The 10,122-nt window shown below is 55.4% G+C and overlaps 1 protein-coding gene across 1 annotated transcript; it reads right to left on the reverse strand.

Annotated features, from left to right (window-relative positions):
- Window positions 1-871: 871 nt before the first annotated feature.
- Window positions 872-9,446, reverse strand: TMEM92 (transmembrane protein 92). The gene is made up of 6 exons (XM_025362799.1): window positions 9,369-9,446; window positions 6,400-6,494; window positions 2,910-2,935; window positions 2,041-2,115; window positions 1,676-1,871; window positions 872-1,477 (listed from the first exon to the last, which is right to left on the reverse strand). Exons 2-6 carry the CDS (start codon window positions 6,466-6,468, stop codon window positions 1,364-1,366), a joined length of 480 nt encoding a protein of 159 aa, XP_025218584.1. The 5' UTR covers window positions 6,469-6,494; window positions 9,369-9,446; the 3' UTR covers window positions 872-1,363.
- Between the last annotated feature and the right edge of the window lie 676 nt (window positions 9,447-10,122).

Below are 10,122 nucleotides of genomic sequence, written 5' to 3' on the forward strand. Positions count from 1 at the left end.
CTGCTGGCACACGAGGGCCAGTTCTACCTCCAATCCTCCTGGGAGCTTTGGCCAGCATTGACACGGGGTCCTCTGCCTGGAGAAGGAGGCTGGCATTAAGTGGACTGTGGCGGCGCAGTGCAAAGGCAAAAATCAGGGTAGAGGCACCCAGTCCCATCTGAGTCCCAAGGCACTGGCACTGTCCTGCCCCATTCTGCATGACTATGCCAGGCCCCCACGTGAAGACTCTCTTCCCCTAGGGCTTAACTCCCACGGGTGGGGCTGGTAGAGAAGGGTGGAACCTGCCACCTCCTCCCCTCCCTGTAGGAGATTCCAGGGTGGGGCCGTTCAAGGTCTCCTAAAGCCCCACTCCACAGATGCCCAGCCCCACCCACTGCTCTCCTGGGCTTCTCCCCACCCCCATCGTCTCCCAGCAGGTGGCTTCCTGCTATCAACAGCAGAATGGGCTGTCCCAGGGGCTGTCCCAGGACTGCTTCCTGGATCCAACTCCTTGCAGGCAACTTCTGACAACTCATGGTAAGACAGCCAGAGAGCTGGGCTCCATGTGTCCCAGGAAAGCTGTGGGCAGAAGGGATTGGGAAATCCACACAAGGGACACGCGCACCCCATTTCCAGGCTCTTTGGCACACAGAGACATCAAAAAACAGACAGCCAAAGCATCTAGAACAAGCACCAAGAGCGGCCCACGGATGGACTATCCTCCCAGATGGCTCATCAGTGGTGGGACTGCGGCACAGCGACCCCATCACCACACCCCCAGCAGTGTCTGGACTCACCTCTCCACCCACCTCCCCACACAGCCAGAGGCAGGCCCTCAGCCGCGATCAGTAACATGCAGTGAGGACATGTGTTTATCCTGTGTTGAGTAACATTCAGTGAGGACATGTGTTTATCCTGTGTTGTGGGTGGGTACAGTGAGTTCTCTATTCAGGTAGGAGTGGAAGCTGGCTCAGAGCTCATCCAGTCCAATGTCCCACAGGTGTAGAAGTGCCCTGATAAAATCTCAGAGCTGGCTGTCCAGTCAAGATTTGCATACCTCCAGAAATGGGGCTCTCACTACCCCTCAGAGTAGCCCATTCTGCTGTTGGGCACCTCCAATGGTTGGCATTTTCCTTCTGGCATCCTCTTTCTTGGGTTGGTTGGGGGGCAGATACTGTCACTCCAGCCTAACCCTCAGGACAAGAGAGGTAGCTGGGGTGGAAACAGAGGCAGAAAAAGTAATAAGTTAAATCCAAGAAAGAACAGAGTCATGGCAGGATGGGCAGGGACACTCCTGGGGTGCCAGCAGTCTCTAGCTTGATCCAGGAGGCACTGGGGAGGAGGCTGCTGATCGCAAGCTTCCAGGCAGGAGGTGACTCAGAAGTCAGAAGGCCGGGTTGTCAATGCCCCTCTGATCCCTGGTATATTCTTCAGGCCTGAAGCTGTAGGGAGGGGGTGGCTCTGTGGGAGTTGGGCCCAGGCTGGGCTTCAGAATCACCTGCAGGGAAAAGAGGGAATTCAGTCTTCTGGGTCCTGGCCCTGGCCACCACTCCCCGCTGCCAGCTGAGGCATGGTTACCAGGGAGAGCGGTGACCCAATGCTGGGTGCAGAGTGCCCTCCAGGGTCGAAGGGCCCTCCACTGTCCCTGCTGCACAGCCGGCCAGAAGCAAGGTAGGGATAGGGATGAGACACCCACCTCACTGTAGGGTGGTGGGGGTGCAGAGGGGGATACTCTGACCCTCTCTGGAGGGATGATGGAGGGCAGTTCCAGGGGCCCCCGGCAATCCATTGGGGCTTCTGGCTCCGGCACTCTGCAGTTGCGACAGAAGCACTTAGCCAGGCCATAGATGCAAAAGAGGGACAGCATGACCAGGAAGATGATGACGAAGATCCTGGGGTGGGGACCACCAAGAGCACCCTGAGTCCCCAGGCCACCCTGGGTACTCCCCACACCTCCCCGCTCCCGCCGCCCACACTGCCCCTCGGCAGGTGCCTGGCCTTGCCCTGTGTGGACCAGGTCCCTCCAAGGACTGCGCCCAGAGGAGCTGGCCCTGGGCTCACCTCACGGGGCCAGGGAAGAGTTCGTTCTCCCGGCAGCAGCTGTCACCACAGCATTTGAATCCTTTGGGGCAGTTGCTGGACGGAGGGCACAGAAAAGGGCAAGGAGAAGCTGTTGGCACCAGAATGGAGAGGCAGAAGGATCCCAGCCTCCCCAAAACACACCCAATATGCTCATGCCACCAAGCCACCCCTTAGCGGGGTGGGGGGTACGGCCTCCCTCTGAGCTCAGTAGGAGGACTCTGGGGAAGGGCTCCCTATTGGGCCCCACGCCCCTCATCTGTAACATGGGTGGGAGAAGTATCCTGTTGACCTCAGCAGGCAGGTGTGGGGATGGCACATTGCAGTGGCCATGACACCGCTCATCCAACTCTCAGGAGGTGAGGGGAAAGGGCCACATGGCATGTCCAGGAAGAGAAAGTCCGCACTGGCGCCCATGGAGTATGAGGGGTCAGAGAATGGGTGCTTTCAGAACACCCAGTGCTGACCTAATGGAAACACTTTTCTGCCCAGTGACCCTTACCAAGCCCCACCCCTGTGCTCAGGCTTCTGGGATTTCTCTATGAGGGTTAGCCCCCTGCCTTCTACCCAGGGAACCCTCAGAGGGGAGATGGCCTGGCACTGCAGTAGGAAGGGACCGGGATCCAGCTACAGACCTGCCCCCAAGTGTGGAAGTCCCTGGGTTCGTTGGTGGAGGGAGAGGGTGGGGTCTCCCTCTTTGGCTGGGAAAGTGGGGGGAGTTTCTGGCTGGATTGGGAGTGGGTGAGGATGGATGGGGTTTCTGGCCCCCCACACCCTACAAGGCATGCAGGGCGTGATTTGGGTTGCTCCTCCCCACTCCCCAGATTGGAAATTATGGCTTCCAGACTTACAAGATGAAATCACATTTGGCTGCAACCTGTGGAAGAAAAGAGAGAGGTCGGGGTCATAAACTGGGGATAGTGGGAGTGGGGTCTCCATTCAGATGCTACCCAGGTACCTCACAGGCAGCAGGTCCCCAGTAGACTCAGCCTCTTCCTGCAAGTCACTCCCCACCTCACTCTCTACTATGTTCCCCAGGTCAGTGCTTGGAGCCCAGCTGACCCCTGGCTGGCCCCAGCTGCCCTTACTCTCTCAGCACATTCCATCACCCCCTGGTTTGTAAGCTCATCCCTTCTGACCACCCTTTCAACCCGGCTTCTGCTGTGATACCCATGGCTCAGGGCACTAGCGACTTTCTTTCTCCCACTCTGTCACTGCAGACACTGAGGAGCACTCTTCCTATAATGCAAATCTCATCACCGAAAAACCTTGCTGGAAGCCGCCTTCGGTGGCTCCCTGGGGTAGAGACCCCCCAGTGGGCAGCTGCACTCCCTCCCCTTTCGCTTCCCCTAGTTCTTTCTCTTCCTCTCACACACACCCACTGGGAGTTCCCTGAACATACCTGGCTGTTTTACACCTGTCTGAGCCTCCATTCATCCTTCAGATCCCTGCCTAGGGGATTCCATGCTCTGCAAAGCTGCCAGGACCCCGCCTCCCAAATCAGCTTCTCCCTCTTCTATACTAGGTCTGCAGAGCAGCCAGGGCATCTTACAGAATTTCACTCCATTGATAGCAATTGTGCGTCAAAGCTGCACTGATTTGGAATACTCTTCTAGGTGGCTGCAAGGCTGGCTCCAGCCCCTCCCTCTCTGGTTACCTTATTTAAAATTACAACCACTCTCCTTCCCCTTAGTGTGCTTAATTTTTCTCCACATCTCTTATCAACATCTAACATACTATATATTTACTTTATCTTGTTAATTGTCCTTCAGTTGTGTCAAAGGCAAACTCCGCGAGGGCAGGGATTTTTGCTACATCATTGTTGAAAACTCAATAGTCAAAATAATTGCAGAATGAATGAACGTGCATTCATCAATTACCTGGTTTCATTTCATCCTTGCTGCTCCCAGACTGTGGGGGAGGGATGTAGGTGCCAGAACATAGGAAACGGGTGGTGGGGGAGGGCATCTGTCACCTCACCCTAGCCTCCTGGGACAAACAACCAAGGCTAAAAATAGGATGCCAGCTTTGGCAAAACCACCATTATCTTTATCTTTATACCTTTACTTGAAATATTTCAATTGCAAATCACAACAGTAAAGATAAGAATACCAGTGATAGCCGATAATAGTTGGGGTAATTCCCCTTTTCCATGCTCAGTCCCAGGCTGAGTACCATCTCACAGGCTTTGTCCCTTTGTGGGGACAGGAACAGGAAGGAACCCCTGCAGGTTGGCCCAGGGAGGGTGAGTCTGTGAATCCAAATCACACAGCACACAGGAATGACTATAGAATTGGAGACAGGCTGGGCGCGGTGCCTCATCTCTGCAATCCTAAGTACTTGGGGAGGCTGAGGTGGGTGGATTGCTTGAGGCCAGGAGTTTAAGAGCAACCTGGCCAACATAGCGAGACTCTATCTCTTCTTTTTTTTCTGAGATGGAGTCTCAGACTGTCGCCCAGACTGGAGTGCAGTGGTGCGATCTCAGCTCACTGCAACCTCCGCCTCCCAGGTTCAAGTGATTCTTCTGCCTCAACCTCCCAAGTGGCTGGGATTACAGGCACGTGCCGCCATACCCGGCTAATTTTTGTATTTTTAGTAGAGATGGGGTTGTTGGTCAGGCTGGTCTCAAACTCCTAACCTCATGATCGGCCTGCCTCGGCCTCCCAAAGTGCTGGGATTACAGGCGTGAGCCACAGCGCCCAGCCTCTATTTTTTAAATTGAAAAAAATATGGCCGGGCATGGTGGCTCAAGTCTGTAATCCCAGCACTTTGGGAGGCCAAGATGGGTGGATCACGAGGTCAGGAGATCGAGACCATCCTGGCTAACATGGTGAAACCCCGTCTCTACTAAAAAATACAAAAAACCAGCCGGGCGAGGTGGCGGCGCCTGTAGTCCCAGCTACTCGGGAGGCTGAGGCAGGAGAATGGCGTGAACCCGGGAGGCAGAGCTTGCAGTGAGCTGAGATCCGGCCACTGCACTCCAGCCTGGGCAACAGAGTGAGACTCCGTCTCAAAAAAAAAAAAAATATATATATATATATATATATATATGTGTGTATATATATATATATATATATATAGAGAGAGAGAGAGAGAGAGAGAGAGAGAAATGGAGGGGTCCATCCAGGCACTCAGCAGCACCCCTTCCCCCTCAGACCCCACTCTGGCCCTTGTCCTTTTCCTGGACCCCAACTAAGAAGAGATGGGTAATTAACAGGTTTAGTAAATTAGTCTCAAGTTCCGGTTTGGGAGGGGGAGGAGCTCTTCTCCCAGGTTGTCTCCCCACATTTTAACCAGGGGGTAGTCTTGTCTGGGGTGGTTCAGAGGCTGAGTTTTATAGAGCATCAGGGTGGTCTTGGGCTGGGAGTAAGTAAATCTCAGCTTACTTAACTCTAGAATTCAAGGCATTAACAGCACCTCACCCCTGGGGTTGGTGGGAGGGGTAAACCAGAGGATGCCCAGCCCAGCATTGACACAAACCGACTGCCCAGTGATTTAGAAGGAACACCTTGCTCACTAACCCGGGTCCATGGAAGGGTTTTGGCAGAGCCACTCTGAAAGCTCAGCCCAGATGTGTGAAGGTACCCTGTTCTGGGAGCAGGCCCTGACTTCCCTCTGGTTCTTAAATGGAAATAAGTCACAAATGCATGTTCTAGACCCGTCTCTGTTCCCAGGATAATCACCCACCCCAGGACCAGACAGTCTTCCCCCATCACCTGTAGAGTTTACCTGGGAGGAACAGAAGGGCCGAGGGAGCACTAGAACCCTACACCTCCCTCTCAAAATCACAGATTTCAGAGGTCTCCCCGCCTTGGTTAGGCAGCCAGGCCAAATCCCACCACAGGCTGGGATTACTCACCCCTAGAAGGGGACGAGGGAACCTTCTCTCCCCTAGAGAACAAGCAGAGACAGTCCCAAAGAGGTGGGGACATTCCAGGGTCCCCCAGCACTGAAGGAACAGAGCTGGGGCTAAGTGCTGGCCCAGGTGTCCAGACCTCAGGCAGGAAGGAGCTGGAAGGATAAGCTGAGGCTAATAACGAGGTCCAAAGTCCCTATTCACAGAGAGGTGCCAGGTGTCAGATAGGTGGCAGGTGGTGGCCAGCTCCCACCACAGGATCCCCCTCTGAGGTGGGAGAACCCAGGCTCTCCCAGAGCCTCCTCTGCTGCCCCCACCTCCACCTCCACGTCCACCTCCACAGCAAAGAGAGAAAGGAAGTTGCTAATTGTGTGTGGTCAGGAGGAAATCCTGATTATAGAAGGTGGCACCAGGCTCCAGAAGCAGGCTCCTGACCTACAAGGGTAGGGCCCGAAAGTTCCACAACCTTACCTCCCAAGTCTCACCTTTTGGGGGCTAGCCAGCAGGCTGAGCAGCAAGGTGGGTGCGAGGCCGGTGACCCAAGCTTGGGACATCCTGGCTTGGGGGCCACTGAGCTTTCCTGTGTAGAGAAGGCGGGGCTCCGACCTCTCCCACTTCTCTCCATCTATGGGGCCCCGCCTCGGGTTGGGGGCGGAGCTGCACTGGGAGAGGCGGACTCGGGGCAGGGAGGGGCTGGGAGGAGGAAGGGAGGCGCAGAGGTCTCGGTTGGGTTTTGGGAATTGGGAGGTAGAAGAGATTAACAGATTTTTCTGTTAATCTCTTCTACCTCTGGGCGCGGCTCACGCTGGTAATGCCAGGTAATACTCGCCTTGGGAGGCCGAGGCGGGCAGATCACTTCAGGTCAGGAGTTCGCGGCCAGCTTGGCCTACGCGGTGAAACCCCGTTTCCACTAAAAATAAAAAATTTAGCAGGGCGTGGTGGCGGGTGCCTGTAATCCCAGCTACTCAGGAGCCTGAGGCAGGAGAATCGCTTGAACCCGGGAAGCAGAGGTTGCGGTGAGCCGAGATCGCGCCAGTGCACTCCAGCCTGGGCGATGGAGTGAGACTCCATCTCAAAATAGATAAATAAATAGATAAATAACCTAAATTTAAAAAGAGGTGGGGTCAACTCCACACCGCTGAGCTGGGCCTTCCTAACCCCCAGCTCCTCCACTCCTAAGTGCCCCAGACTCCAGGGAGGGGTGCCGGGACCGGCAGGAGTGGGAGGGGGACGTGGAAGCCCCTTCTCATCTGGACTGCTGGGTCTGGTGAGAAGTCATGGGGGCAGAGGTTGAGGGAGGGGAAGGCGAAGGTTCTAGGGTAGATTTCGAGGTGTTATGGTTGGGGGATATCACCCCATTGCGTTTTGGCCAAAAAAGGAGGGAGGAGGCAGCCTGGCTGATTTCAGAGTGACCTGAGATTTCCAGGTCGAGGAAGCAAGACCAGGAGCACAACATGGGTACCTTCGTGTGCCCTCCCTCTTGAAATCCTACGGGAGGTGTTGGTGCATTTCCTCCCATTGACAAAACAGGAACTCAAGGTCCCAGGGTTTAGACTGCCCCGGGATCCGCTGCTGGGGCTGGTCCTCTGCCAGGCCCGCCGGGGCGCGGGCGAGCAGGCCCATCCAGATTCCTGGAAAGACCCCGCGGAGGCCGCCCCAGTGCCGAGGAGCCGGATTCCGAGCCCCCTGCGACCGCCGCCTGCAGCACTCCAGGCGCAGAACTTCCGGGAGGGGCCGGCAGGTGGCAGCGTCGCCCAGCGCGGGTGCCCCCGGGAGCCGGGAGGGGCGCGGCCGGGGCTAGTGGGCTGGGGGCGCTGGGCGGGGGCGGGACAGGAGCGGTGCAGCCAGGACCGCAGGAGGGGACGAGAGGGCGATGGAACGTGGGGCGCTGCTCCCTGGCCCGGGGAAGGGGGACCCTGAGAGGCTCAACGTCATGTCCTTGGGCGCCTCCTGCTGTGTCGCCCACCTGTCCTGACCCCTGAAAAACACCCCCGACGTCGGGGACATTTCTTCTCTTTCCTTGTGTCTGCATCTCACCCTTCTCCCTCATCTCTCTCAGTCATGTTCTCTGTCTTACATTTAACCCCTCTGCGTCTCTCACCGTTTCTCCCAGTCTCTTTTTCTGCTTCGGTTTCTCCCCATCTGTCTGCACCCAGTTTCTCTCGAGTTCCCAGCCTTTCCCTCTGTTCTCCTGTCTGTTTCTCCTCTCTGTGTTCACCTCTGTCTGCCTCGGCGGAGGCGTCTGTTTTTCCTCGGTTTCTCTGGTCCCTTCTCCTTGTCCGTGGTTTGGTCCTGCACCCCTAATCTCTCGGTCTGTTTCTTATGCTCTCTCCCTGCTCTCTCTCTCCCTTTCCCTGTCTCTATTTCCCATTACCTCCTCGCCCTTGTCGGCCCTTAAGAAGATAATCTTCCAGTCTCCTGATCCGAGGGATATTGTGATCTGGCCCCTCTGTATCTGAAGTGACTGTGAGCTTGGAGAAGGGAAGGGGCCGCCCTCTCCCCTCCTCCCCTGCAGGTAGACCTTGGCAGGTGGACCTAGTCCTGAGAGTGCTGGAGCCTCCGCCTCTTGAGTCGTTGCCAACTTGGGCTTCTAGGGTTCTTCTTGTTCCCACCCAGGCCCCACTGCACCAGTACAGGCTGGGGTCTCTACCCTACACTCCCGGCTATCCTGCCCAGGCCGGGAGCCCTACAGAGGTGTGGCCCTTGTGGGAGAAGAAAATGAGAAAATGGTTGAGCTCAGAGGAGGAAGATACCCCGGGGGGTGATGAGGGTGCTGAAAAGGGCATGAGGGAACTCATGGGACAGATATGGGGGCCAGCAGGGTGGGGATGAGGGAACTAGGCAGGCATCAGTGCCCTGAAGAGGGGCAGGAGGAGGGGGAGGAGGCTGGCATGGCTACTCTCTGGGTCTCTGGCATCAACCTGACCCAGATCTAGGGTTGCTGGACAAGAGACAGGAGGCCTAGGTAAATCCAAATTTCAGATAAACAATGAATAATTTTCTTTTAGTATAATTATGCTCCATGCTATATACATATATATATATATATATATTTTTTAGAACCAAGACTGGAGTGGAGTGGTGTGAGCTCACTGCAACCTCCACCTCCCAGATTCAAGCTATTCTCACGCTTCAGCCTCTCAAGTAGCTGGGATTACAGGCATGTGCCACTATGCCCAGCCTGGGCCCAAGCGATATTTGAGACATACTTACGCTAAAATTTACTTTTCTATCTGAAATTCACATTTAACTGGATGTTCTGTATTTTTCTTTGTTAAAACTGGCAACCAAGCCAGGCACAGTGGCTCACGTCTATAACCCCAACACTTTGAGAGGCCGAGGTGGGAAGATCACTTGAGTCCAGGAGTTTGAGACCAATCTGGGTAACATAGCGAGACCCTGTCTCTGCAAACAAAGAAAAGAAAAGCAATTAAGCCAGTGTGGTGGCATGTACCTGCAGTCCCAGTTACTCTGGAGGTTGAGTTGGGAGGATCACTTGAGCCTAGGAATTCAAGGCTGCAGAGAGCTGAGATCACACCACTACATTCCAGCCTGGGTGACAGAGCACCACCCTGGCTCTAAAAAGAAAAACAAAACAAAACAAAATCTGGTAATGCTATCCACATCCCTACAATGTCATAGGAACAAACTCCACCCCTACCCCACATCTTCCAATGGAGAAGTGAGGTCCCTAGCACTTGACTCACCAGGCAGAGTCTGAAGGGCTCTCGAGCCCCTTGGCTGGGCCCCCAGGTCCTTCCATGACACCAAAGGCCCTGTGTTCCTTTCTGCAGATGGGGACAAGACTAGGAGCCTGAAGGTGGGTGGCCCCAGGCCAGGCCAAGAACACCAGGGCCTGTTAGCATTCATCATGGTCGCAGGGGCCTAGGATTCTTGGTGGGTGAGATCAGAAGGGGGTGGGAGCACCATGGACCCCCCTAGACTGAGCAGAGAGGGAGGGGCTGTTCTAGAGGAAGGAGGGTCCTGGACAAGGCCAGCATCTTCTGTTCGGTGCGTCATCTGGCACCAGGAGGGCAGTGTATGCAGGTGCTCAGGCATACACGAGCATGGAAACCCAGAGGCCTCATGCAGTCAGCGGCCCCCTAAATTCAATGCCAAATTCCATCTGGGGTTTCCCAAGAGCAGCCACTTCGAAATGTCTTCATAAGCGCTCGCTGGGCCCCCCAGTGCATTCGCTAAAGAATGAG

Source organism: Theropithecus gelada, chromosome 16 (assembly GCF_003255815.1).
Source record: "Theropithecus gelada isolate Dixy chromosome 16, Tgel_1.0, whole genome shotgun sequence".
In the NCBI taxonomy this organism is placed as follows: domain Eukaryota; kingdom Metazoa; phylum Chordata; class Mammalia; order Primates; family Cercopithecidae; genus Theropithecus; species Theropithecus gelada.